General features: G+C 42.0%; 2 protein-coding genes across 3 annotated transcripts in view; one reads left to right on the forward strand and one right to left on the reverse strand.

Moving 5' to 3' along the window:
* Nucleotides 1-27,444, forward strand: part of coro7 (coronin 7) — a 107,972-nt gene that overhangs the window by 50,920 nt on the left and 29,608 nt on the right. The window lies entirely within an intron of this gene.
* Nucleotides 1,854-26,403, reverse strand: vasnb (vasorin b). 2 transcript variants are annotated; one of them, XM_085157912.1, is made up of 3 exons: nucleotides 26,036-26,403; nucleotides 19,577-19,639; nucleotides 1,854-8,104 (listed from the first exon to the last, which is right to left on the reverse strand). In XM_085157912.1, exons 2-3 carry the CDS (start codon nucleotides 19,579-19,581, stop codon nucleotides 6,031-6,033), a joined length of 2,079 nt encoding a protein of 692 aa, XP_085014038.1. In that variant the 5' UTR covers nucleotides 19,582-19,639; nucleotides 26,036-26,403; the 3' UTR covers nucleotides 1,854-6,030. The 2 variants fall into 2 exon arrangements, with proteins under 2 accessions (XP_085014038.1, XP_085014039.1); XM_085157913.1 differs by having other exon boundaries at nucleotides 19,577-26,403.

A 27,444-nucleotide genomic window follows, 5' to 3' on the forward strand; every position in this document is an offset into this window, starting at 1 on the left:
GTGCTTGTGGCCTTGCTTGGACTCAGCCAGAAACAGCAGACCCCCTCCCCTCGCATTTCATCAGTGCTCCACCTCTTTAATTTCCTCTAATTCTTTCCATCCTCTGCTTTTTATATTGCAGCACTCGTTGGCTCATCACTCCTCATTTCTGGTTTTCTCATTTCTGTTTAGATTTTTCTTCAAGTCTTCAGACACCTTGCTAGCTTGTGAAAAACCACACAGAAATCTTGTCTGCCAAACGCCAGAGCAACATAAAATGCCTGAATGAAGCAATAATGAAGAAAATTAATAAAGGAAAAGTTTATTTCATTTGACAATTGTCACAACAACTTGAATAGTTGAGTTGAGAACGTTTCGATTGAACAACAGCACCAGCAGCTGCTTGCTATTGTTTGGGGAACATAGATTTTTCCCTCTTTTATGATCACGTGACTGAGATCTGAGGTCAAACGAACATGTGAATGTGAAAAAGTACTATTCTTTCCATAATTGATAAATTGACAAATTAAGAGTTAAAATGCTTGCAACCAAATATACATCTGGGGGCCCAAAGACATGAACACGGCCCCAGGGTTTTGCTATATGTAAATCCATATTTAAATCAATGTAGAGCCCCCGTTTGCCTCTGTTGTACATTAACTGCCAGCTTGCATTGTCCATCCACTGTAGAAATGATATGGAGGATCAGTGAGCGCTCTCCTGTGAGGGTGAGACGATGACTGAAAGAGACACAAATGACAAGCCTAGCATGGACAGAAATATCTGTACTCGGGAAATCAGGCTGCCATTTGTTTTTATTTCTAATAATTCACCGAACTGCACGTGAAATGAATCACATGTGTGCCTGCTGATGTATTTTGCCAAGAACTAACCAAAGTCAAATTCTTCCTTTGCTTTCTTTTCCTGTTTTTCTTTCTTTCTGACTTTCCCTTCTTTCTCTCCTCATTGCTTTTTTTTTTTTTGTCAGAGCAGCAGCTAGGCCATCTGCTGGAACAGGCATACAGTAGTATGGCATGAGAGGAACCAGTGGCACACCAGCCTTCATCTGTTATTAGTACTTTTCAGGAAGATTTAGAGGAGGGAAATGTGGAATGTGGGGCAGGAGAAGAAGCGTGCAGAGAGCCAAAAAACTAGAGCTGGAGAACCTGGATCCAAAAACAAAGTGGTCGTGTGTTTTCCCTGCTCAGCTTTTCTTTTCCCTCTTTGCTCTTTTACTCTCTTCTGCCACAATTTTATTTTGTACCACACACCAGCATCACAAGGAACGAAATACAGCTCAGCAATACTACGAATCTCTCTCCTCTGATAATGAAAAAACACATTGTGTGTGCTGATGAACATTACTAAAGCAGTAACCTTTGCACCAGTATAGATGTTCTTATACTGAAGATATCAGTCAGCTATTTATCTGCTTTTTCTTTGCTGGTTATAATAGGCTGAATGCTTCATCTTATGATTTTTGTCAATAATTTCATTTCCTCAACTGCTGACTGTAAATAATCTAGACTGATGTCCGAGAGATGGTTTGAGGTTACTGGGAGGTCAGATGTGTCGTGTGGGCAGTGGGGATATTTGGAAAATTGAAAACTGAGCGAGAGAGAGAGGAGAGAAACGACCGAAAAGGTCAATTGAATTAAAGATTGTAAAGTGCCGAGGGAAGGCAAATGCTGCCTGCAGCCACATGACCCCGTGCTCCAACACTTTGTCATTGGCTGCCTCTTCTTAACCCTGAATGTGGAAACTAATTAGAAAGAAAAAATAGGGAATGTGGGGAAAAGAAAGGCCAAGAAAAGGAATAGAAGAGGGGAAAAAAGCTAACTTAATGTAGATTTTTGTGTGTGTGTGTGTGTGTGTGTGTGTGTGTGTGTGTGTGTGTGTGTGTGTGGGTGTGTGGGTGTGTGTGTGTGTGTGTGTGTGTGAAAAGAGTCTCTTGAAATTACAAAACTGCAGTAGGGACCACTGAGCAGGGCGGGCTGAGTGAGTGTCAAAACTGGCTCTTGTCCAGGAACCAGATTTCCTTTAAAGCCAGGGGGAAAAAAGAGGAACTGTTCTACAGTAGGAAAGGAGAGAACCCACACACAGAAACTTCCTTTGTTCCACCTCTTCCTATTTACTTACATATCCAATTCTCAAACCTTGAGTCACTGCAGCTTGCACATATACAATAATAATTATTCGTATAAAAGACGGTAAGTCCCTTTACACCTTAAAAAAATATGTGTCTATAGAAGTTTGGATAAATATTGAAAACCTCAAAAAAACATGGTGGCTAAAACGGCTTTAAAAGGACAAAAAACAGTTAAAACCCACTAACCTCTAGGTTTCTGCATTATTTCCTCTGTTTTTTTCCACCAGGAAGTTTGTGCCATCTGAGCAAATTGATATAATAGTGCCTGCATGACAGGAGTGGTGCTGTTTTATGTGTTTGTGTTGTTAGCGTGGGACCAACCGCTCACAGCTATGGGCCAGTGTGCTTTTGTTTGTGGGTATGGGGGTGTGTGCTTGCATCCTGCATCAATCCCCATACCAACATCCTACCTATAAAACACATGGGTGGGCAGTTCTGTTTATTGTACGGGTTAGCAAACAACGCTTACTTATTTAGTGAGTCAGTCATAATGGTTAAATCCATTTATTACCTTCCTCTGCCTGTTTTCAATCATAATCTTTATTTCCATTTTGCCTTCAGCACACTGCTGGCAAGGAAAAATTCCAAGACCTCTCGTGCACTGAAAGACATTAAACAGTTATAAACATTTGTTTTGGGTAGTGGATTATGGCTGGATTCAGCAGAAAGAATTCAATAGTTTGTAGAAGGGGTTGCACGGTCAATGTTTTTCCACTTACCATCCGATACAGATACCCTGGTTTGAGATATCTGCCAGTACTCGGTACCAATCCGATAATGGTGTCATATGAATAGGCTATAATTCTCATTATGAGGAAGAGAATGGGAATCATTGTTTTATGTTCAAGGAAACATCAGGCTCAGCTTAAAGATTACCTTGCAAGATAAAATGTAGGCAAGCAAAAACCTTAGAACATACCTTAAAGATCAAGAATGAACAGAAACTAAATTTATTAAGTAAAAAAAAAAAACAGGATTCACATTATTACCCATTCTAGTTTTTAACCCGAAACAAATGCTCTACCAAAGACATAACAGAGAGAGCTTCTTCAAACGTCTGACCTTGAAGTCAGTTTATCTCTAAATAGTAAATGGACTCAGAGTTCAGTATCTTGTTCAACGACGCTTTGACATCTAGACTAGAGTGAAAGATCTCAAAGATATTGCCAAAACTGAATGATGAAAAACATGTTTTTCCAGTTCAGTTTGAAGTAGTTGATGTCTGGTGAAATTGGTAACAAAGAGGGTGCTGCACAAAAAAACTCCTTGCAGTCGCCTTGTTCGTTGCCAGAACGCTGTACTAGGAATGTACAGTATTCACCGACTTGACTCGCAAACACACAGCAAGCTGTACTTAAACTTGAAAATGTGAAATACAAACCAGTAAGGTTGTGCCTCACTCTGAGCGCAACCTTTACTTTGAGGACGAATGATCTCCTCTATGTGACCATATCACCTAGCAACAGCCCGCAACCACTCACCAACAGGTTGTGACCAGTGGTTGTTATAGGGGGTCTCTGATAGGTCTCTAGGTCTGTGTGACTGAGGCTGAACATACATAATATGTCTGTGATCACCAGCCATTTTATTAGGTACGTCTTAATACTAGGTTTTACTGCCTTTTGCCTTTAGAACTGCATTAAATCTTTTGTGCCATAGATTCACTATGTTGCCATCTATATTGCTCTGTGTTTACATTATAGCATAGCTTTCCTGTTCCACCTATTCCCAATGGTGCTCTATGGGTATGAGGAGTGGCACTTTGTGGTGTTTGTATTGCTGTAGCCACTCTACTTGTGTTCAGACTGAAGCAAAAGTGTGATAATAAAACAAACAGAGCTTCTTTTAATTTAATAATACTAGTGGCCATATAGCTAGGAATATGATCGGTGAATGACAATGGCAACAAAAGGTTGGCAGGCACACGCCAAGTGTTGTTTGCCAATAAGGTGGCATAGACTGATTGTAAATGTTAAGGCAGCTATAGACCATTAAGAATAATAAACACCAGCAAAAATGTATAGAAAGAAATACAAAAAGGATGATTTGTATTTTTGGATATTCATTTAATGATATCACTTTTTCCACTTGTACAAAGATGTTCACAGAGTAAAAAATAAACAACACATAATAGCAAAGGGTTTCCCAAAGTAAACAGGGAAAAATTAACAATCACATCGAAAATACTTGTGGTGATCTTCAATGTTTTCTATTTTACAGAAAAAAATATTCCAGTTTTATCACATGATCGTGGGTTCTCCAGACGCTTACGTTAGCATAGAGTTGTTAGCTGTACACTGGAAATACTGTAGGTAACTTTACAGACATTCACAGAGGTGTCTTTGGTGTGTTTGCCTAATTGGAGTTGCTTAAGTACCTCCGCAGGCATGTGGGCACATAAAGGGTTTAACTGATACAGGTGTTTGTGCAAGACAGAACATGTACTTGCATTATCGCTGATGATGAGAGATCTGCACACACACATACACACACACATACGCATCCACACATACACGCACCTCCACCCCCTCATGCACCTCTCATTAATTTGCTTTGGAGCTTACTGACCTGTCTGTAATAATAGCAGTCATGCAGTGGATCTCTGCTAGTCTCACAACAATATAAACACTCTGTTAACTGCATTCTGGCTTGTGCCTGTTCATAGTCTCGTTTAGTACGAATGAGCAAAACCGGGATCCTGCTTGCCAAAGAGAAATTGTGCATAGCGTTACATGCAGGCTATTTTTTAATCAAGGGAAACACAATACACATCCACTGTTTGCTTTACTTTTTGTCAGCCAGGCCGGTTAGTATGTTTTAAGTGTATTTTGGTTGAGGGATAAAACGGTGACTATAAACCATAAATAAGGTATCCGAAGTTTTGCTGCGTATTGTCAAGTGTTTTACTGTAATTACCTGTGAAACAGAGGGGGGTATGTCAACTGCTCCCCTCTGTACTTTTTCTAATCCTGCTTACCTCCTCTCTTTGTGGTGGCAAAGCAGGCTGAGGGCTCCAGTATGGAGAAGGGGGATTTAGTCTCGACTCTGTCCAGACTCACATCTACTTAGACTGTCTGATATTCTGGGGGCAAAGCTCTTTGATTGACTTTACTGGTACCAATGAGTTTTAATCTTCAAAGATTTTAATCTGCTGTTTTGTCTGTTAGTCACAAGAGGTGGGGAGGAGGGTGCTGAGGGCTGTTAACAGTCACAATGTTGCACAATTTAAAAAAAAATAATAGACACAGATATTTAAAAAAAAAAGCATGACAAACATACATAACAAAGTCTCAGAGCCAGATAAAACAATAAAGGCATCAGTTTTTTCTTTGCACAACTTCATTTAGTGTCTTAAAGGTCATTCACAGCAAGCAAGCACTGATCCCATTGTGGGGTAGTACTGATGAGTTACACTCAGCAAAAAAAATTGCTGACTGTTTTAGTTGGGCTGGTGTGATCGGGAAAGGCAGCACAACCCCATTTTAGTCCACACCCCTTTATGGACAGATAAAGGAGAGCATGAGGTGATTCTGTCTCTCAACCCTGTTTTCAGTCAATGACAAAAAAAAAACACGAGTTCCAGCATCATATCACACCATGGGGCCTGACTGCATTCAAGCAAATATGCAGCCTTTAAATGGAGTGAAAAGCACATTTTATGCTTTTTGAAGTCCAAAAGCAAATTCTGAACTTGTTTAACGTCTGCTTAGACAACGAAATAACCAGGAAGTTCAATATATGTCCATCTTCCTGTTTCCTGGTTGGTCAGCTGACACTTTGTTCTCCACTTTCACAACGGCAGTAGCTGCTCCTTTTTTCTTTTTGTTTTTTTTTACTTAGGAGGGCAAAGTTGAACATTTTAAAAATCCTCATTGGGATTAGAGTAGTAAAAAAGGCAGTTGTCAAAAGCAGGAAGGCTTATGTAAAGATATGTTGTTATTTGACATACAGTGATCCTGTAGTAGTAAAACCTCATATTCCTGATTTCCACTCTGAACAGCAGGTTCTGGGATCATAAGTTGTAACTGCTTTTGAGGCAGGGGCCCATTGTCTAAGCCAGCTTTAACTCCATCCAACTCTAGCTGGGAGGGATCACAGTCAAGGTCTAGGTTGCCCTTGGTCCTCTTCCTGCGAAGATAGCATACCACTCCCACTGCTACTGCTATCAGTATAAGAAGTAGCAGGATCACAATTGCAGGGGCCAGCATTTTGGTTAGCTTTGGATCCTCAACCAGTGGAATAGTGCCTCTAAGGATTCGAGGGGCTGTATGGACCTCGGTGCAGACGCTGTCTATGCCATTGGGGGACCTTAATGGACTGGCACACACCATGTAGGTGGAGTTAGGATTCAGGCCATTAAGTGTGTACTCCAGCAAGGTTGGAGGGAGATTGAATTGAATTTGTCTGCGATCTGGTCCGGAGAGATTGCGGTAGGTTAAACGGATTCCATGGATGTTAGGCTGCTTTTCAGTGTAGCGATGAAAGTCCAGGAGGACAGAAGTTCCGGTTATCTCACGCAAGCTGATGTCGAGTGTGTCTGCAGTGACAGTTGGTATGTGGGGTTCTGCAACAGGTGGTGAAGGTGGGTGATGGTTTTGGATTTCACAGTACATGCCAGAGGTACCAGGTGGACAGGTGCACATTACCTGACCGCGTTGGTCCAAATGACAAGTACCCCCATTCAGACAGTTGTGAGAGGGACAGAAATTCTCCTCGTCTGGGTTTATGCTGCTACTGGGGGACGCAGGAACAGGGGGGTCCGGAGAATCACCTTCTTTTTCAGTGGGGTTGTCACTGGCCCGAGGAGCGGGAATTACCTTAGTAGTTGTTGGGAAGGTAGTGACTAGAGCAGGCTGGGTGGTAGTTGTTTTTACAGTACTAGTGGTGACAGTGGTTGTGGTAGGACAGCCAAAATCTCTATGATCCAGTCTTTCTAATACCTTTCCAGCATTGATAGGTGGGAAATGGCAGCGGGTCTCCTCTGTTTTCTCAAGGGTGATGCTCTGGGTTCTGAGCCATCTCGGGAACCATGCTAAGTTGCAGAGGCAGTTGAAGGGATTTTGTGCAAGTGTGAGCTTTCTGAGGTGGGGGAATAGCTGGGAGAACTCTTCAGGGAGGCCCTGCAGACTGAGGCTGCTTATGTCCAACTCCTGCAGCTCCCCAAGGTTCTGCAGGTCCTGAACCTTAACAGGACCCATTGGGTTTCCAGCCAGGCTAAGGTGAATCAGCCCTGGGGTCTCTTTAAGCACTGAGGGAAAAGACTCGAGTTTGTTTTCTGAGATGTCCAATTCATGGAGATTCTTCAGACCAGTTATGAGCTCCTCATTCAGACTGGTAAGCCCCACACCTCCCAATTTGAGTGACTCAAGGTTTGGGGTCTGAAGGTCTGAAGGACCCAAAGTGGGTAAAGTATTAAAGCGAAGGTCCAGCAACAGCAGATGAGACATTGAGAGGGTTGGAAGGGATGTCAACTGGTTCCCCTGCAGTTTGAGTTCAATTAGGTGCTCCAAGCCATTAAAGGCTGCAGGGTGGATAGTCTTGATGTGATTACTATATAAATAAAGACGCTCAAGCAGTTTCATACCGTGGAAGCATTCCTCTGAAATGTGAGTGATCTGGTTGGATGACAAGTCCAGGTTTCGCAAAGAAATCAGAGGTTCAAACACCCGATTGGGAAGATGGGTTAGTTTATTTTGACTGAGATCCAGCATGTCCAGGTTCTGTAGTCCATTAAAGTCCTCAGCTGTCAAGCCTTCAATCCCATTGGAAAACAGGTAGAGGCTTTTTGTGAATGGGTCCACTCCCTTTGGCATGGTAGAGGAACGTCTTTGGAAACAAAAAATGGATCCTGAAGAACAGCTGCAACCTACTGGGCATTCGCTAGAAAAGATGCCATCAGGAAGGATGAGGAGAAACACAAAGGGGATCACAGGAATGTGAAAGATCTTCATGGTGCTGACTCTCTCCATGCTCAGCCTGAAACAAGATAAAATAAAAAAAAACTATTAGTCAACTGTATAAACATTCATAGTAATAAAGAATAAATACTGACCGGTAAATAGGATACAACAGCAGTATATAAACATTTTATGGCCTTTGTCATCGGTCAGATACATTTAAGGGCATGTAGAACAACAGAGATTTTCCAAATTGGCTTGAGTGAGTTATTGATTCACAGCGTGCTCTTTACTGAATTTCATGAAGCCAGATTACTATCAAAGGCTTTAACTATGTGCAGCCAATGATCAAAGGTGGTCAAACAATAGGGCTGTGTCCATGACCTCAGTCTCAAGCCTGATGCCATACTCTGTGAAAAGCTGACATAATGGCACCCTGCCACACTTTTCTGGCTAAAAGACATTGCCTATGTAATAGTCTGTGCAGCAAGATATATGCAGTGATCTCACAGTTTTAAATTTGGATCTAGACTGCCAACACAGCACCGTACACTCTGTGGGATTAAAGTTAACAGTCCTCCCTATGCTAATGACTGGCACTGAAGCCTGTCAACCACACGCTATTTGTCTGCAACAAAGTGTGTTTCTCTGTTTCTCAAGAGCCAGTGAAACAGACAAATGTCCTCTGAACAATTAAATCCATGCCTGAGTATCTTCAGTTTAATATAATCATGTCACCTTTGTGTGTCTGTGTGTATAATGTATCCCATGCTACACCCGCTTGTGAAGAATTGGCCATAGATGTAAATGACTCACACTTCCCGTGTTGTTGATACACAGCCTGCCAGCTAGTTATATATGTCTAATAAACATCTCCAACTGGGTTTGAAGGAGGAGTTCTGCTGCTGATGAGAGTAGAACATCAATAAGATATATTACAGTGATTCAAAGCCATTTCACTTGAGCCCAGGCCTTAAAACAAATACACTGGAAGTGTCAACACAGTGCTTGAAAGAACTCAAAGGAGAAGAGGGATGTGAAGAGGCAGAGAGGACTGAATGGAAATAGAGAAGTCAGACAGCCTTGGAGAAAGAGGCAACACTATCCACCTTTGATGATTTTAGCAGTCAACTTTATTTAATATCACTATTTAATTTTAGTTACTTGAAAAAGTGTGTTTTAGGGCTTTAAATGATGCAGTTGTTATTTGCACTACACAAACACTGTTCTTACACTGCTTAACTGGGGTCACTCCTCATTTCACCAAAATAGCCAAATAAATTATTGTGTGTTTTATTTTTTGATTCTATTCTTTTTCTTTTCTTTTTTTCCACACTTACATGTTAATATGTGAAAAATATCTCCTTTAAATTAAATAAATAGTATAAAAATTTCATAATCTCTGGTACAGGTTCAGCATTTGTTGTCTTTGTACTATTTATGATTAAATACAGGGTTTAAAATCAAGTGTTGTTGTTGTTTTCCTTAATTGACTCATACAGTAGGCATCATTAGCCATTTTTTGCTGTTTCATTAATACAAAGTATACGTTTTAGGCCCGGTAAATGTTACTGTGGCAAAAGAGTAGATGTAAAATTTAAGAACTTTTTAATATCATGCTCTGGTCTTTCTTTTCACCTTTTAATAAAACATGCACAAAAAAAGTCATTGTATCCAATGTCTGAACTTGGAGAGGAGATCAAGGCAGCTGCATCAGTGAGCCAGAGGAAGGGCGAGTATCATCTCATCACACCACAGCTATGGCATTTATTTTCCTTCCCTTTTGGCATACTTTTCTTTCCGCTCCTCCTTGAAATTGCAACCTCCTTGGAAAGAGTTCCCCATCTCTTATTTTCCTTCTCCAGTGTATAAACTAAAAGCAACTATGGCATAGGCTTGAGCTCCCACTGCCAACTCTTTCCAACAAGGCAGAACTATTGTTCTGTTCAGCCAAATGTTAATGACATGAACCTGCTCAAACCTTACAGGTTTATTAAGCAAAACAGCTAGCGTGTTTTTAGAGTCTGCACCTGCTAACAGGATAGAAACAGTGTCCAGCTTTGTCAGCCATGCAGAAAGTTAGACGCCTTCTGTGTTGGAAAATCTCGTGCTGAAAGCAATCATCACATAAGCTTGCTGACGGCTATGACTAAATACACACACTCACTTAAACAGGTGATATGTACAGTTTATTTTCACCTGTTCAGAAATTCATATTCTGCTTAACAAATACTTGAGGCACAACTCCAAAGGCCAGACATAGTCTTGGAGACTCATTTTTTGAGACCAGGCTCAGAAATTATGGATGCATTGATGAAAAAGGGGGAAAATAAAGTGTAGCTGCTGTGCTGCATATGTGTGTAGAGCAAGGAAAAATAAAAGGATTTGGGAAGATAAACAGGAGATAAAGAGGATGGGGAGAATCAAACAACAGATGGAATGCATGCAGATGGTTTCAAGTTTTCATAGCATCACTGTGCAGGGGTGCTGCATTTTAGTTTCAGGCGTGTGTATCAGAGAGGGTACACATACGTTATTTTAACCTTCTTCAAAATGTAGAAAAAGTATATTGAGTGTTAGAAGTTGTCCAAAAAATGTTCTTATTCCTTCTGGACATAGCGGAACTTCAGTTTGTTACAATATATCAGTGCCAGACACGGGTAGAGGGGTCCGCTGCCAGAATATACAACAACATCAAGGCAGCTTTGAGAGAAGAGTAAGCTATGCAGATAAAACTGTGAATATTTTTCTTAGAAACTCATCGTGGCGATTCTACCGTAGCTCCCCGGGGCAACGTGTTTATTTGAGCGTGCCTCATTCCAAAGTGGGCCAGGCACATCTGATAACCCAATGGAGGAGAAACTGTGGTGGAGGTGGATGGGGAGGAATTTACCCAGCGAATATAGCCAGATCACAGAGCTGTAGCTTGATAGTTTAGATTTGCCTGCTTTCTTTCCCTTCAAATGTGTGGCTTATGCAGATCGGAGGTTAAGATAAGGTGCAGTTGTGGCGTCAGTGCAGCATTGATCCAATATGCTCTGGTACTGACTGCCTCCTGTGAGTGGAGGTGGAGGGCTGAAAGAGAGATTAAAATTTTGAGGAATGGCCCTCCTCCCTCCCTTTTAGCCTTCTTTCTCTCTCCTTGAGTTGTAATTTCCTTTTCTCTCCCCTGTGCATTTGAGATATTTCTGAGACAGACAGACGGTGAGTTTGAAAAAGTAAGAAAGCTTATTTTAGGTTTATGAACTGACAATGGATTGAATTAATGTGACCTTGTCTGTCTGTCACGCAATAATCGTGCTTACTTCTGTGGGGGGTTTTTTATGCATGAGTTCAGGTTTCTGGTCCATACTAGAAGAAGACATGTTGGCTGATTAATACACATATCACCCAAGAGCCTGAAACAGTAAGAGGAAAGCACACACACACACACAAAAGAAAAAACTTTGGGAACATCTTTGCGTAATAATAGTGGGGAAAGCATTGCCTTAGAGCCTTAGAAAGAAAAATCAACGGAAGGAACAAAAGCATTTTCCCCTCTCCCCCTCTCACTTCTTATCCAGGTTTTTCTTTCTTTTCAAGATAAGGAAGAAAAGAAAACACAAGCAGCAGTGAAGACGAGAGCGGGTTTCTGTCAGCAGGGGCACCAGGGTGAATAAGGCCTGGCTTTGAAGTGGGCTTCAACAATTAAATCCTGGCTGGATGAGTGTCAAGAGTTTTTATCTTTAGAGCCGAAGGCCAACACTGAGGGGTAATGAAGGCAACAAGAAAGTTGTGGTGTGTATGAGTGTAGGCTGGTCACACGTCATTGTGCATAATTTGGCAAGCCGGGTCAGAGAGCAACATGCCAAGTTACTGTAAGAGGATAAGGCTGCTCAATGCAGAGCGTAGGCTTCCAATAAAAAAGTTCCTTATCTTTTAAGGAAACAATGCTTGTGGTATGCACATTAGACTATATACTATTTACTATTTCTACAAGCTGAGCTAACTTATTATAGCTGGTTCATACTCAAATTCATACTAGTCATACATGATAATCCTTTCCAGTGTCAATCTTTTCCCTCTCTGGTTTTGCAGCTTTTCCATCTATGAGAAGGCAAAAGCCCACACACTCCAAACACACTCATGTTCTTGTCCCTTTCCACTGTCAGCAGTGTCCCAGATGGATGTTATCTACAATAATGTGGGGCTATCCATCAACGTGACAAAGGGGTCAAGAGATAATTAGAAATGAAGCTGAAGGGGGAAAAAAACACTTATGTAGAATATTTGTTGATGACAAGATTGCATGTAATGTAGCTCTGGAGAGAGAAAACATCTGTTCAGACACCAGAAACACAAAGCTTAAGTATGAATTCAAACAATGTCAGCTATGTTAACGCAAGACTGCCAGAACGCATGAAATGCAGGAAATATTTGTTTATGAGCCAACACGTTTTTTTGTTTGTCACTTTGATGCTGGTTGTACCTGTTGAACTATGGTAGATAAGAAAACACATTTTTACGGTGGCACAAGGAGCGCAGCACTTGATGTCATCAACGCTCAGTGAAGGGATGCTCAGAGGTTTTAGCATCATAACAGGATAGCAAGATTTTCTGCTTACACAAAAGCCGTTGGCTGTTTTCTTTCATCATTGTGTGCTGTCAGCACAAATAATGGTAAAATTGTAACGAGGCAAAAAAGGATTAGGTGTCTCTTAAGATCAAGGCTCAGCTGCGTTAAAATCTAAGTGAAGCCAGTCGTAACTTTGTTAAAAAGGCAGATCACATTCCAAAATATGCTCTGCTAATGCAGCACTTACATCAGGGTCAATCAAGAAGACAGAAAACAAACAAGCCAGGCGGAAGGGAGGGGAATGTGAAACAAGAGAAGAATGATTGTTTTACTGAGTTTGTCACTGGTAATACTCCTCTTGAAGCCACAGTATCACTGCTGTGCTTTGTAGTGGTACGGAGGGGGTTAGGCTCTGTAGCAGTTTTACAAACAAAGCTTCCTACTGATTTCAGCCTTACCACAAGAAAAAAGGGAATTAACTCACCCATTGTACATCTGCTTCTGCTAGTGCTGAATGATGGGGCTGATGTTTTCATAAACAGTCAGGTTGTAGTTGGTCCGCCTCCTAATAACAGACCAATGATGCACTTTTCTCAACTTTCTACACTTTAAGCGTTCCATACTGTGATTTATATCTCAACTAGCCGCTTCAATATCGGTGTTAAAGCGGCTCTTTTCATCTTCGGATTTATAGGTCGAAACGTGCCTGCATATTACGACAATGTGAGGCAATAATTAGAGCCTGCAGCTGGAGAACTTGAAAGAGAGCAATAATATACAGTCCAGGGGTGAATGGGAGGGTAGTAGAATAGTAACACTCACATAAAACTGTGTATATCTTCAGCGCTGTGTGGCAGCTCTGTGTTTGAGTAGTTACATTTTGCATTTCGGTGTAACACATCTGTCTTAATGTGCTAAGAATGAAGTTGCAAAATACAGCTGCAAGGGAGACTGAGGAGGCCAGCGTGGCCAGTTCAGAAGGGCTTAGGTGGTGTGGCAACTTCAGATCAAATTATGTTAAAACCAGGGCTCTAAGCACTGGTAGGAAAAATTTATACTCATTGCAGCATCCTTGATATATAGGCAAAAAAATTTGTGCATAAACACGACACCAACTTCAAGCCTATTTTCTGTCATTTACAAACCATTACATTTTTTAGGTTATATTACACATGGCTACAAGGGTCAGTATAAGATAATTACAGATTATTTTCATCTATGAATCATGCAAAGCTATTCTAGCAGAGTCCAACAATGAGAATGTGTGAAGCTGAAAATGAGAATAATAGTAGCCCGCCACTGACTCCAGTGGCAGAAGAAAGAAAACTAAAGATGCTATATAAATAAAGACAGCAAATGCTAGCACAGAAAAGTCTGAAAGCCAAACAGTATTTCTTCCATTCATCTGGTCAGATAGCATCAGTCCATGGAACAATAAAACCAATGAGCCAATGAAGCATAGAGTGTCTCCTGGCGGTCAGAGGTCAGGCTCTGTTTCCACTTCTCTTGCTATTCTGTTGTTGTCTGTTGTAACTCTGGCCCAGACTGCATAGATAAAAGGCCTTGTTCGACACAGGTACACACCCAGCTCCAGTTACATCCGTGTCTACCTGAGCCTTACAAGTCCTCATCTTCACAACAGGTGTTTTCTCTCCTCCTCCAGGGAAACATGAAACCCAAAACCTCAGGAGTGTGTCTGAGTAAATGTTGTTACCTGCGCCAAACTTCCAGCCTTTGCCGGCTGCGCACTCCTACCTAAGAGGAGGCGAGAGGGGAAAGGAAACAAACAGAGGTGGGCAGCCAGGCAGCCAAAACCAGACGAGCTGGATCTCTGCAGCGGCATGTGTGCAGTCTAGTTGTGCCTCCTCTGAGCTTTAGAGCATAGAGGTCAGCTACTACGATTTCCAAAAGGAAATGTGGACCATTTCCTTTTGTTTTATTGCTATAGGATATGACTGATGGTGTAGTAGACGCTAGACCCAATTTTGTTTTCATAAAAGCTCACATGAGAGGAGACACAGGATGCACTGACTGAGGCTGTGTCTTCTATTATCTTCTTATTCTGTGTCTCAGACACAGGGTCCACTTGTTTTGTCTCGACTTTGACGCCAGTCTCTCATCAGCGCACCCTGCCCTGTGACCTTTGGGGACAGACAGACAGTCAGAGGTCTCACATACGCATCTATCTGATGTCTTCACCATGGGATACTCACATTACACAGATACAGCAGATTTCAGTTCACCAACGACAACCTGTGCTTTGATCTGTTTTGTTATTTCTCCTTGGTGTTTACTCCTGCAGTGTTTCTTGCTCCCTTGGTCTTTTCAGTCAGACACAACAGCAAACCACACCATTGAAGAAGTCACTGCCTGAGTCCAAGAGTACTAAATCACCAGGAAACAGTAAATATGACATCCTCGTGTCACAAAAAACTGGACTTTCTCCAAGTCTGGGCTTGCGCCTTCATATCCTGTGCATGACTAACCACGCCTCTAGCCAGAATCAAAACTTCATTGTGCTTTCTGGCACGCTGACCCTGTTTGCAGTTGTCCACACATCTGTGGAGTGTGTGGTAGAAACACCCAAAGCAAGCTGTGACTGACAGCAGGCGGTGATTCAGAATGACTTCTATTGACAGTCCTCAAAACACCTGACATAACAGGACGGTGTGTCTGTGTTGCATGTGTGTTAAGTTTTGCGGTTTAAAGCGACTGGATGGACCTGTTCTATCAGTGAGCCTAAAATAATGTGCACACTTTGACACTCTGTCTGCTTCAGTAGCATTCATTTGATTCCGGTATGACAAATGCTAGTTTGTCCCCTGGCCACTATGACCTTTATCTACCTGAAACCAGCCAGCCTGCATTTTTTTTCCATAGTACAAATCACTTTAAAGGAGACTTACCAAGAAACTAAAGCATAGGCCAGAATTAACATAAACCACTCTTAAGCTTTGCTTTTATTAAAAGATCAGGGTATGGACCCTACTTTGTGTACAGCTGTTGACACAGTTTTCATCTTTATCCTGTTTGTATGACTCAAGCACAAAGCAGGATTATGAGTGCCTCCAGGTCAGACTGACTGACAGGCTGGCAATCCCTGTTGGACAAACAATGCCACACGTACTGACGGAGTAAGCGCTCATATATTATCCATCCGCCTGTCTGTGTCATCTTTCTTCTTATTGTTTGAACCGTTGTAGCTGCTGCTGTTTATCTGAGTATCTACTCTAACCCCCCCTGCCACACACACACATACAGCATTATAACAGAAGGTGCTCTTGTTTAACACGTCACACAAATATCTCTGAAATTCCCTGTCTCAGCCTTGTGATTTTTGCGCCCCGCACTCCACTTGCCCCTATGTTTGCCCCTTTTGCTTCCCTCAGGTTTGTTCATGTCGCTGACAGGAACACAACTGGAATCTGATGAAGGCATGTCTTCTCCACTTGCCACAACAGCCTTGGGAGGCCTCATGGCTGCTATGTAGCAGCCTACGTGCTCATTAGACTAACGAGAGCTCCGGGCTAAAGTAATGGGGATGGTAAACAGAAGCTTAAGGGGAGCAGTATTGCTGACAGGTAAATATCAGCTTCTTTAATAAAAATGCAGTTTAGGATTTAGACTATGTTCAGCATGCAGACTTGGAAATATACATTTAAACTCACACCTGATCAGCACATGACAGTTTTATCATTTGACTGTGTCAACACATCTTTCACCTGTCTGCAATAATACAACAAGATGAGCACTACAGGACATTTCTCTCAATGAGATGTACAGAGGGCAAAGAGATAACAGGTCTTATTTGGTATTTAAGCTACATCTTAAAAGGGAGTTTGCCTTCTCTAACTGCTCAACTATGACAATATAGAAAATGAGAGAGGCGATGGGAAAAGAGCCGAGTGAATTACTGATAAATTGTCTATTTTAGCTTTGAGCTAAGCCGCTGATTTGGTAGTCTCTGCTGTCGAGTGAGTGGCAGATTGAATAACGTTCACTTGTCAGTATTATTAATTCTTTGTTACGTAAAGATAGTGGCAGTAGTGCAGCTGTCCTGCTTTTTCTTCTGTATCAGAAACATCACTCGGAGGCAGGCACCATACCTGTTTTTCTGGGCCCTAACCCCACACCCCTACCTTTTCCACAAGTTACCGTTTGTTATTTTTCTAGTTATTCTTCCCTGCAGTCTTTTCCTTTAAAAAAAAAAACAACAAAAATACAACTTAGACATGTGCCACACACACAAGATAAATGTGAACTGGAGATCGTCGGTGCTGATTACGATGTCACAAAGGAATTTATTGTGAAACTGCTGCCTGTGTCGGCACCGCGCCAGCGCTGGGGAGCCTGGCTGCCAAATCAACAGTCAGGCGGCACAGTTTTCCCAACCCCCAAGGTTGACATGCCTTTCCTCCGTAGCCTCAGGTGCCCTGTGACTTGTTTATTAAGAAATTACAACCAGTATTTTTTAAGGGTATTCAAACTGGTCTCTTGGAAATCTGATTTCATTAACTATGTAATCCTTTTCATAATTTGCTAGAGAACCAGCCCCCCCATTCAATATCATTCCTTAAATATAATGCATTACATCTCAATTATTACTTCATAATCTCCACTGCAATGTCTGGAAATTAAATTTTAAAAAATCCACAGATACACAATAGGATGCTGTGAGCCAGCATTTTATCACCACACTGACATGCTACGCTACCTGTGCCAACAGCTGATTAAACAGGTGAGCTCTGCCATGTTAGAGACTGTAAAGACCTCATTCAGCAACAGTCTATTAAGACATCAACAGTGACCCACAACTCAGCAGGCTGCCCACAGCAGGTGTGCGTTTCCTAACACTTAAACAAGATGAAGGAGGGGAGACGAGGAGGGTAATGACAGCAGAGGAGGAGTAAATAAGTGAGCCTTTAGCCTGCTTTTCCCTAGAGGGTGTCAGTATGCACAATTCAGGATACATTTCTGCCGAATGCTGCAATCTATCTTAAATGATAGATTGTATAGAAGGCCATCAAAATCAGTGTACAGTATACCTCTTATAATGTGAAAATAAATCAGCTGATCTCATTTGTATGTCAAAGAGAAATAAGTAGAAACCAGTGGATGGTTCACATTCAAATTAGAGTGTGATTTATGACCCGGATCTTTGCATTTGGTATAAAAAATGTAGGTTTGTAGGTCTGTGTTCGGTTAGTCAAAGCCAGAGAAGACCCAACATTCAGTAAAAGAGAGAAGACATAAATGATTCTTTGTTATTGTAGCAATTTGTCTACATTGAGAGCAGTTTACTTGTTCTCATCGACACAGTCGTTCATGCTAGTCATTAAGTGAGTCAAGCAGATTCCTGAGCTGACCCATAACATAGGGAACAATGCTTACCTGTGTAAGTGTTTGCTCACACGTGTGTGTGATCTGGCTTTACGTATGGTTGAGTCACGGTATATAAATATCCCGGAACACCTTTGTTTGCTCTTACATGTTTGCTTTTAGGTAAAAATATTAACAATATTAAGTGACTCTTGCCGCGGTGTCAAGAGTGCACTGACTTGTGGCATTTCTGGACGTTCAAAGCACAGAGCCAGCAGAGACTGCTCACACCCAGACCCCATTTGGCTTGAATTCAGCCCCTCGTTATGTGCTTACACCCATATTTTACCTCGTATCGAAGAGCGTGTAGGTGTGGCTAGACGTGTGTAGTGTTACAGTAAATGCTTAAGAAAAAGGCAGGAAAAACAAGTATGCAGGATGTCAGCGTGTGCTGCAGTCAAAGGCAGTGTTGATGTTAAAACTTCAGGATCATGGCAGAAATGGAGTCAGTGTGTGTTTTAACACTGAAGCATTGACTGCATAGCAAATAATTTACAGCGAGCGAGCCGAAGCCTCGACCTGAGGAATGTCTGCATGTTCTACAAGCCAAAAGCAGCAGGAGAAGAACTCAGTTCCACCAATCTTCTCGGCTCATCTCTGTTTTCCCTGAGATGGACGAGGTGGAGGAGGCAATTAGTGAAAGTAGCAATGTGCGTCCAGATGCTCAAGGCTATGCCATATCCTGTGTGTGTGTGTGTGTGTGTGTGTGTATCTTTACAAGCCCACACAGTTCCTGTTACAGCTCATTGAGAACTAGCACAACACAGGCTGGATGGAGAATGAGAGGTCAGAAGGAGCGTGTAAAGGTGAATCCTGCACTGTCAGACAGTAAAACAAGACAAGCTGACTAGCTCTTGATACAGCAACACATTAAAAAGCTGCAGATTGACTATTCTAATGGCCAGTCTGAAGTTTAGCGCTCATTGTTTTTGATAGACTGCATACCGACAGGATTGTGTTCATTTTTTGTCTGTTTATCTCTGGATTTCCTGAGAGGGGTGACTCCACTGATCAGGACAAAAACTTTTAAATGATAAAACAGACATTCTTCTTTTTCATGCAAACTCATCCCTGTGCAATACTTTAAGATTATTGATGGAATATCATCACGATGGTGTCACCAGACTTTGAGGGGATTTGAAAATAATGCCAAAACAGCAGAAACCATGTAGGTTACTAAGAAAATGTTTTCAAAAAGCACAGGGTCATTATTCTACCTTTTTCTCCAGCAACCACACCGGCATGCTAAACTTCAAACTTCCTCCATTCCCCCCTTTCCTTCTTCTTCTGTCTGAAACGCTACACAGCCTCACTGTATCTATTAAATGCCGTGTGTGCTAAGAGAGGCGCTCTTGTTCTCCTGCCAGTCTTGTTAAGAGGCTCAGAGCTGTGTGAAAGGATCCCATTGAGGGAGCAGAGTGTTATGGTTGACATGGTAAAGACCGCCAACTGCGTGCCGTTTGGGTTTCTTGGTGCAAATATTCACAGGGCTGTATTATTTAGCCCGTGCCAAATATACTACATTACTTTTCTGTCTATTTTTTCTTCTTGTAAGTTATCTTTGCACCTTGATATCAAGTAAAATGACCACATCTTTCAGATATAATTAAAACTCACCCCATGAAGATGCTTCCTGTTTCTTCAGTTGTGTTCCACTATTCTTCTTCAGGTCTTCTTTCCCTGTAAGGAACACAAGAATTGTAAAAACAAGCCAGAGAGGTGTTGCAATATTTTTCCGAGTGCCTCTTTTCTACTTATTTGGAATCCAGCCCCCTTTCATGCCTTGTCAAAAGCACATAAGTGAAACAGGAAGTTTTTTTCCTGTTAATTGGGTAAATTCCACCCGAGTGTGGGAGCACGCCGAGCAATGGCAGAGCCGTGTGGCAACAACACGAAAATGATAGAGTGCCAGAGGAAGAATGCGGGCCGACCACTCTTTCTCCATCATCTCCTACTACAGATGGACTGTATCGGTCCATCTACCATAGACTGCAGTTGTGTACTGTACGCAGAATTGTGCAGCATGTTGTCATTCAATCAAATGGTTTTTATTTCAATTTCAGAGCAAAATTAGGCTTTCCACTGTAAGCCAAGAACAGCTTTTCATTTTATGATATCAGCTGGCAAAACCTGACCACGCTTTCTTCATTTCTTTCTTAATGGTGAACATTGCATTAGCCATAACCACAGCACAATTTGTGCGTGCGTTCATGTTCGTGCTGCTTTCTGTGACTATTATCTGGTATCAGATGTTATTTCTGAATGTGATTACAGGATCATAAACATTAGTTGGTTTGGGGGAAAACCTAAAGAGTGCCTGATGGATGTTTTATTTGTGAAAGGCATTTAGCCAAAAGCACTTTCAACATTCTTTTCTATTGGCAAACTGTTGTTTTTTTTTCTTTTTCATTGATATAATGCTGTTCTAAAATGGTTTCTGAGATAATTGCCTAAGAAACACAGCATGCCTTTTCTTTCTCTGTGTACTGTACAGCATTGTATATCTGTCCACAGAGCATAAACCGGCCTGACTCTTCCAGAAAGTTCCCGCTAAGCAGCCATTTTTCATATATCTAAGCTCTGAGTCACAGTCTGTGGATGCGAAAAACAGAGTGACTACAAAACCACGTGTTATACCTGGCTTGTGCGACTCCTGAAGCCTGACTTCACTTTGCGTGTAGCATATCTCTGAGCAGCCACATGCTTCCTTCATGTCAAGGGTGTAGTGTTTATATCTGAAAATAACCTGTTGCACTGCAGGGCTGGCTTTGGCACGCTGACCTGTGTTGAGGCCCGTGCTGCGCTCTGCATCCATGTGTTTATTTGTCTGTGGGACTGCTGCACAGAAGCTTTTTTGTGAACGTACGTGTGCGGTCAGTGGGTGTTTTTTCCCTGTGATTTGCATACATTCGCACAGGTAAATCCAGCAGTGGCTGAGCAAGCGCTTCTTGCATGAGTGGCTGCCAAGTTAAGTACGGGGACTCCTTTCTGCTGACCCAACCCACGGATCTGTTACCCGAGGTCACTGTATCTCGCTCTCAGACAGTCCTTCAGCTGAACTGTAAATGTTTTTGCTTTCAAAGTGGAACTAGACACCCTAAAATAGATACAAATTGTCTTTTACCGCTAAACGTCTTACATGACTGTAAAAGACTAAACTGCTAACAACAGTGTCCTGGTCTTGGTTTCCCTTAATAGCTTAGACAATCTCTTCCACTATTGTCTCAAAGACATTCGGTCTTTAATTAGTGCAGACTGCATGCTACCAAAACATTTGTAGTATCTTTTAACCTGCTTTGTACCTCTTATTTTCCCTCTTTTTGCTATTATTGGCTTACTTTGATATTCAATCTCTCTCTGACTCCCTCTTTCCTTTTTTGGGAGCACTGATACGTTTTAGCTTTTCTCTCCACTGTAATTTTCTTCCTTCCTCTGTGTTCATCTGTTCAACATAAATATCACCTCACCCTCGTCGCCTCTGTTTCTCTTTCTCTCTCTTTCTTTCTCCCTCCCTCTCTTCTCCTTCCCATCTGGTTTAAACTCTCGTACGACAGGAGGGAGCTGAGCAGCCTGACAATAACACTGGAACCGTTTTGTTGTGGAGTAATCACGTAAAACTGAAAACAGTTGGTTAGCTCAATGTTCAATATGAACTTGATAAACCAGATTGCAGCTCAGAACATCAGTCCAAGCTAAACTGCTAAAAGAATTGGGTGGAATAAATAAACAGGTGCCTTTTACTTGGATGGTTGGCATTTAATATGACTCTCTTGGAAGCTTCTTCTTGGGTAAATCTGTATCAATGACAAGTCGCAACTTGTCATTGATACAGATTTGTCACTGTCACAACTGCCTTTCGGTTCATGCAGGCTGATGCACGATCGTCTTCAGGCATATGTGCATGCATGCTCAGATGTTTCTGAGTAAGGCTCAGGCCTCTGGCTCTTTATCAGGGTGGACAGCGCCAGATAACAACACTATCTGTGTCTGCTGGTAGCCGTGTAAATAGACCTTAAGGAAAAGGGGACCCGGCGGACTAAAGCACTGTCTGGTGCGATGAAAGAGAGCAACTGTGTGCGTACGTGTCACCTTGTAAGCGACACACGCTTACATGAAAGTGTGTGTGACCACTTTCTATGGTCTCACACACTTGGTGACCAAGCTGCTGGCAGACATACACTAACCCAAAGGTACATGCACTTCTTAGTGAAACATTAACAGCTGACATTAAACTTAATGCTTTGTGTCAAAGTTTGTTATTAATACCCTAAATTTTAATTTGGCGGCAAATAATTTAGCCCTGTGCTTGTGTGCGCGTGTGCATTTGCCCTTGCTTTTGCTCTTGCCCAGTAAAATCTGGTTCAGGGCTCATTTCCTAATTACAGTGCTGGCCAGAAGTAATTACAACCTTAGATTAAGAGCTGTTTCTCCTTTTTTTATAGGTTCACTGAAATGCAGCAATTTGTGGTGACTTGGGACGAGCATCCTCCTTCTCATCCTCTCTCCCTCTCTCTCTCTGTTACTCTCCATCTGCCTCTCTCTCTCCCTCTCTACTCCACTGGAATTTGGGGGATTTTATTTTTTGCCTCTTTGCAGATTTTCCACTCAAGTGAAAAGGTTAAAAAAATAGCGCAGTTAATCACATGAGCGGTTCATTTCAAACAAGAGATAGGGAAAAGCTGTGAAATATGACTTTAGTGAGCCTGCGTGTCTCTGTGGACATATGGACACGGAGGACAGCAGTTATTTGGGGTTTGTACTCAATCCGGGGCACTCCAAAGCCCGCAGATCCCTTTGCATGTGTGCGTCTATTTATGCAAGGTTTTGAAGTGGTTCTTCTGAACGCATCATTTGGATGCATCGGCAAGCTCTTCTTCAATTTAGCTTGGCAGGCGTATGGGCTGGGGTTTGCCCTCCACATACCGCTGGTTCAGCATTGATGTTTGAGGCTGAGGCCTTTGAAGCCAGGGGTTTTATTTAAGACGCCTCTTATAATGGAGGAGCTCCGGCTCTTAGTTGTCAACTAGAGAGCAGAATCCCCCCACCCCCTGCTGAGAAGCACCTGAAAAGGGGCACCCGGAAGGAGGATTTGCACTCCTCGAATCGCTCACACAGACTCCTTGCTAATTGCGATGGGACCCCAGCTTCACGTGTTCTCCAGAAAAATAAACACGCGCACACATATTTGCACACTTACTCCAACTTTCTGTCCTGTCGACTCTCCTTTCCCTCCCCGCTGCGTAACTGCCCCGCTCTTGTCCTCCTTTTGTACCTCTACCCCCCATATCTGTCCACTCTTCCCTTCCCTAGGCCTCCTCGCCTCACGTACCTGACTTTTAACCCTCTAATCCCTCTGATACAGAGGGAAGGGTGATTCAGCCACTGCTGCTAATTGGCATTAAAAAAAGAGAAATCCTTCCCCTCTTAAACAGTTTGGAGAAAGAAAAGAATTATTCATTATAATAATCAGTAGATTTATAGGCAGCAGATGCTACTGTAAGATGTCCAGCTCATCTTTTTGTCTCGTCTCAAAACAAAAAACTTAAAGATCACCAACTGTCAGTCATCATTTGCAGCAGATTTAGACATCAGCGCTCTTTCCCTCTCGAGCTCTTTTGCACAGATAATGAAACACTGGCCTTGATTTTGTAAAAGAAAAAAAAATAACCCAGAAGTAATAAAAATAACAGATAAAGGTACAGGCTGACACAACGTTGGTAACCAGATCTTGATGGGTCCTGTGGTTTCAACATCACTGTCACAGTGGTGTGACAGCAGGCCTGTGCTTAATTGTATAAATTAGATTCTAGAACAAAGGGGTCGCCTTAGTCACGCTTCCCCATCCACAGTCAGACACTTAAGGGGAATAAATATACCGGAAAGTGGAGCATGGATAATCAGTCTGAGGTTATTATGTATCTCGTGCACAACTGCAAGTCTTTGACTTAAATTTTTACATCACAGAAGAGATGCAGCTTCCTTGTTTATCTCTTCCTGTAATCATCCTTCTTTCATTACTGAGACGGTTGTGTCAACAAGTTACTTTCAAGGCCTAACAGTCACTGAAACATGAAGCTTCAAGTCTCTACATGTTTTTAGTCTTACTTAACATATTAAAAAATTCAAGCACACTTCTGCATTCTGTAGTATTCCAAGCTGTGCCCACAAACAGTCTGTTGCGCTGTTGTGTTGCCATCTTCCACACATTATCCTCAAAGTTCTCCACATTAGTGGAGGATAATTGGTCTCCTGTGGCTGCCCTGCAATTTCTGTTGGCCTAATGTAAACAGATTACAACTATTTTATACTGTCAGAAACACATTAGCTTCTCCTGTAGTGTAATTATAGTCTGTGAGAAAACACTTGGTGGTAATAGTGAGGCTTTTGGGGCAGTTTGTGCTGCTTATTTGGCCTTGGGACGGATCGGGTGATTTGCAGCATCTGTTTGTGTGGGCCTTATAAATGATGCTCATCTGAGGACTGAATTTAGGATTCAAGTGATGAGATATACTGTGATTTATTAGATTAGATATTTTTTTGATCAGGTGAGTATTCGGAACTATTCACATAATAAAACAGATGAAAGAAAGCTGGTGAGATCAACGTTAGTATGTTTAATTTGGCACATTATTTGGAAAGGTGAGATCATATTTTCAGACACAGACACTCTGAGATTGGTCTAAACCTGTTGATCCTGTCACTTGATTGGATGCTGGTTTATTGGTGGGCTTGATCACTGTGAGATTTAATCTTTCAGGAATGTGACCCCATGGCTCACTGCTCTGCTGCACACTTGCAGTAGATTTCTACCTTTCCGCACATCTGAGCAACTGTTTCATTTTTTCTGTCTCTGCACCGAAATGCCTTCAGCTAAAAGTCAAATTGCGCAGAATGTTAAAAATAATAATGAAGTTATGTAATCCCTTTTAATAACAGTAGCAGCATTTGATGGACAGCCCAATTATTAGTAGCCTATGGCAACGGGGCTTCAGTAAGCTTTTTACTGGCAGCTGGCTTATGGCGTTATACAAATGAAACATGGTTGTGTTTTAATCTATGGAATTCCTCAAAATCTGAGGTTTAATCAGTGCATGCTTCATAATGCTGCTCCTATGAAACATAGCCCTTACTTCCTCAACAGTTTGTGCTTCACATTGAAAGCAATGGCCGTCCAAATGCTAAAATAACCAAATGTACTGAATTAGCAACTTTGAGTGGCGTGCGTATTGGAGCCGTTTCAGCGCTCGTGTCCTGCTGAACTTGGTGTTGTGGGACGTCCCCTTGTGTGGTTCCAAAAACAGCTGTCCTCTGCGGTGGACACCGCTCGGTGCGGTGTAGACATTCGGCACGGCTCTTGCATGCTGCACGGCGTCCTGCGGTCCAACACCAGCCCGCCTCATTACCGTCCCGGCGGCTCTTTTTGCAGAAAAAACGTTCTGTTTTTTGGTTTGTTTGTTTGTTTTTTACGCGCTTTCCAAATATAAAGGAACTCGTGTTTTGTTGTCTGGAGAATTAATGGAGCCCACATCTCCAATAAACCTGTTGAATCCAATGACTCAGCGGCGCATCTATGCAAATAACCCATTAAAAAAAATAAAAAATTCAGATTTCCACTTAGTTGCTGTGCATTTACAGGAGAAACAGGTTTGTGTTTAACGCACTGTACATTACAAGCAAAACGCGTTTTTGCAAAGCAGACACGAGTCTGTTTATTTGAGTGAGTTTTTGTTAAGAAAGTTGTCACAGGAGAGAAAAACTCGGTACCACTGTCAGCTTGTGCTTAAAAGAGGAAATAAAGCCGACAAACAGCTGGAGTGTTTTTTTTTCTGTTATACATTCATTTTATTCAGTCGATTCAGATGTTTTTAAAATGATCATTTACTTAACCCCGTTTGTCAATATATCCCTGTTCACGCGTCTTTAAGCTGGACTCGATCATGCAGAAAGTGTTTTAGAGCTAAAACACACACACACACACACACACACACACACACACACACACACAAAAACACAAAACAAAACAATATTCACTCTACCATTTAAAATATAAGTAAGTATAAGTAAGTCAACTCTTACCCGTAACTTCGGAAAAGTGAAGCTGGAAGCGCAGTCGCGCTTGTGTCTTTATCCAAGAAGAGCACTTCACCGATATAACTCCAAACCTGGTAGTTCCCCTGCGTGCGCTCTCGCAAAAAGAGACCTTTCTGTGAACGTATGAAACTTACAAGGAACGGTCTTCATGAAATCCTTGGAGAGGTACCCCAGCCTCCACGTCAAGGAATGCGTTCAAGTACCGACTCCCTGGACAAAAAGCGCTTTATTGGTGAGCACAGAGGAGAGTTTAAAGCGGAGGAATGGGAGGGGCGAGGCGCGCTGCAGTTGGGCGCACTCCTGCGCTGAGCGGAGAGCAACAAACATCTCACCTTGCAGCTTTGCAGAGTGCGAAGGAGAGAAATTCCAGGCTCTTTTCAGCTCACTATTTCTTAATTCCTACCTGCGTGACCTGTTTTGAGCAAGATACATTACTGATCTTACTATTTACTTTTACAAAAAGTTAGTCGCATGTCCTTTGTGGGACCATTACCTTTGCCTCAGAGCACTGTTTGTGTCTTTCTCTGCAAGAAATAAGCAAACTGATACAGGTTTTTGCTTGGATACAGAGAATGGTGAGAGCAGTCAATCAAAGTGACCAGTTGATCCCCAATTAACCTTCTGTATAAATAGGGAGGATTAAAAATAGAGTGGACCAGAACAGGTTTGATTAGAAAGATTGAAAGTTAAAAGTCATGGATAATCTGAATGGATATTCAGATAGATTAGCAATGATCAGGAGGTGGCGAAAGGTATAGTTTTAGTGTGTCTAGCAGCTGAAGTTGTTGCCTTATGGAAGAACTCATCGGAGAAATGGCCAAAGCCTAATCAGATGGAAAAGGCTGGGGGTTAAAAAGTGATCCATGGCATATTCAACTTCACATTAAATGAGAATAATATGTTAGTAACTGTTTCTTTCATTTGTTCTTATGCTTCATCTGTTCATTCACTTATGAGGGACAGCCAGTTGCCTCCACAGTGTACGTGCGGTTTACATTAGCTCATAGGGTTGCTTTCGTTGACGGAGATGTCTTCAAGCTGAGAAAGCTATCAAATACTTCCTAACTCCAGTGACAAACTACCCGCGCGTTGCTGCTTTTTCTCTTAATGTTGGCAAGAAATTGTAAAAGATCATTTGAGCCAGGTTTAATTCCTCATGGCTGAAGGCAGAGACACTCCAACAAGAGAATTATTCAACTAGCAGACCTCTCTGTAGCCTTACACTATTGCACGTGTCTCCTTAAACCACCCCCAACCCTAAGTATCTTCTGAGCAGCGGATGCTTTAGTTAGCCACTTGTTGAGCCATGCTTGCGTTTTTCTTTTCTTTTTCTTTTTACCATTTACTGTTTGATAGCAGTCTCCACTTTGCCTGTGGCTCATGAATTTCTCTCG

This window comes from Neolamprologus multifasciatus, chromosome 4, assembly GCF_963576455.1.
Source record: "Neolamprologus multifasciatus chromosome 4, fNeoMul1.2, whole genome shotgun sequence".
Taxonomy (NCBI): domain Eukaryota; kingdom Metazoa; phylum Chordata; class Actinopteri; order Cichliformes; family Cichlidae; genus Neolamprologus; species Neolamprologus multifasciatus.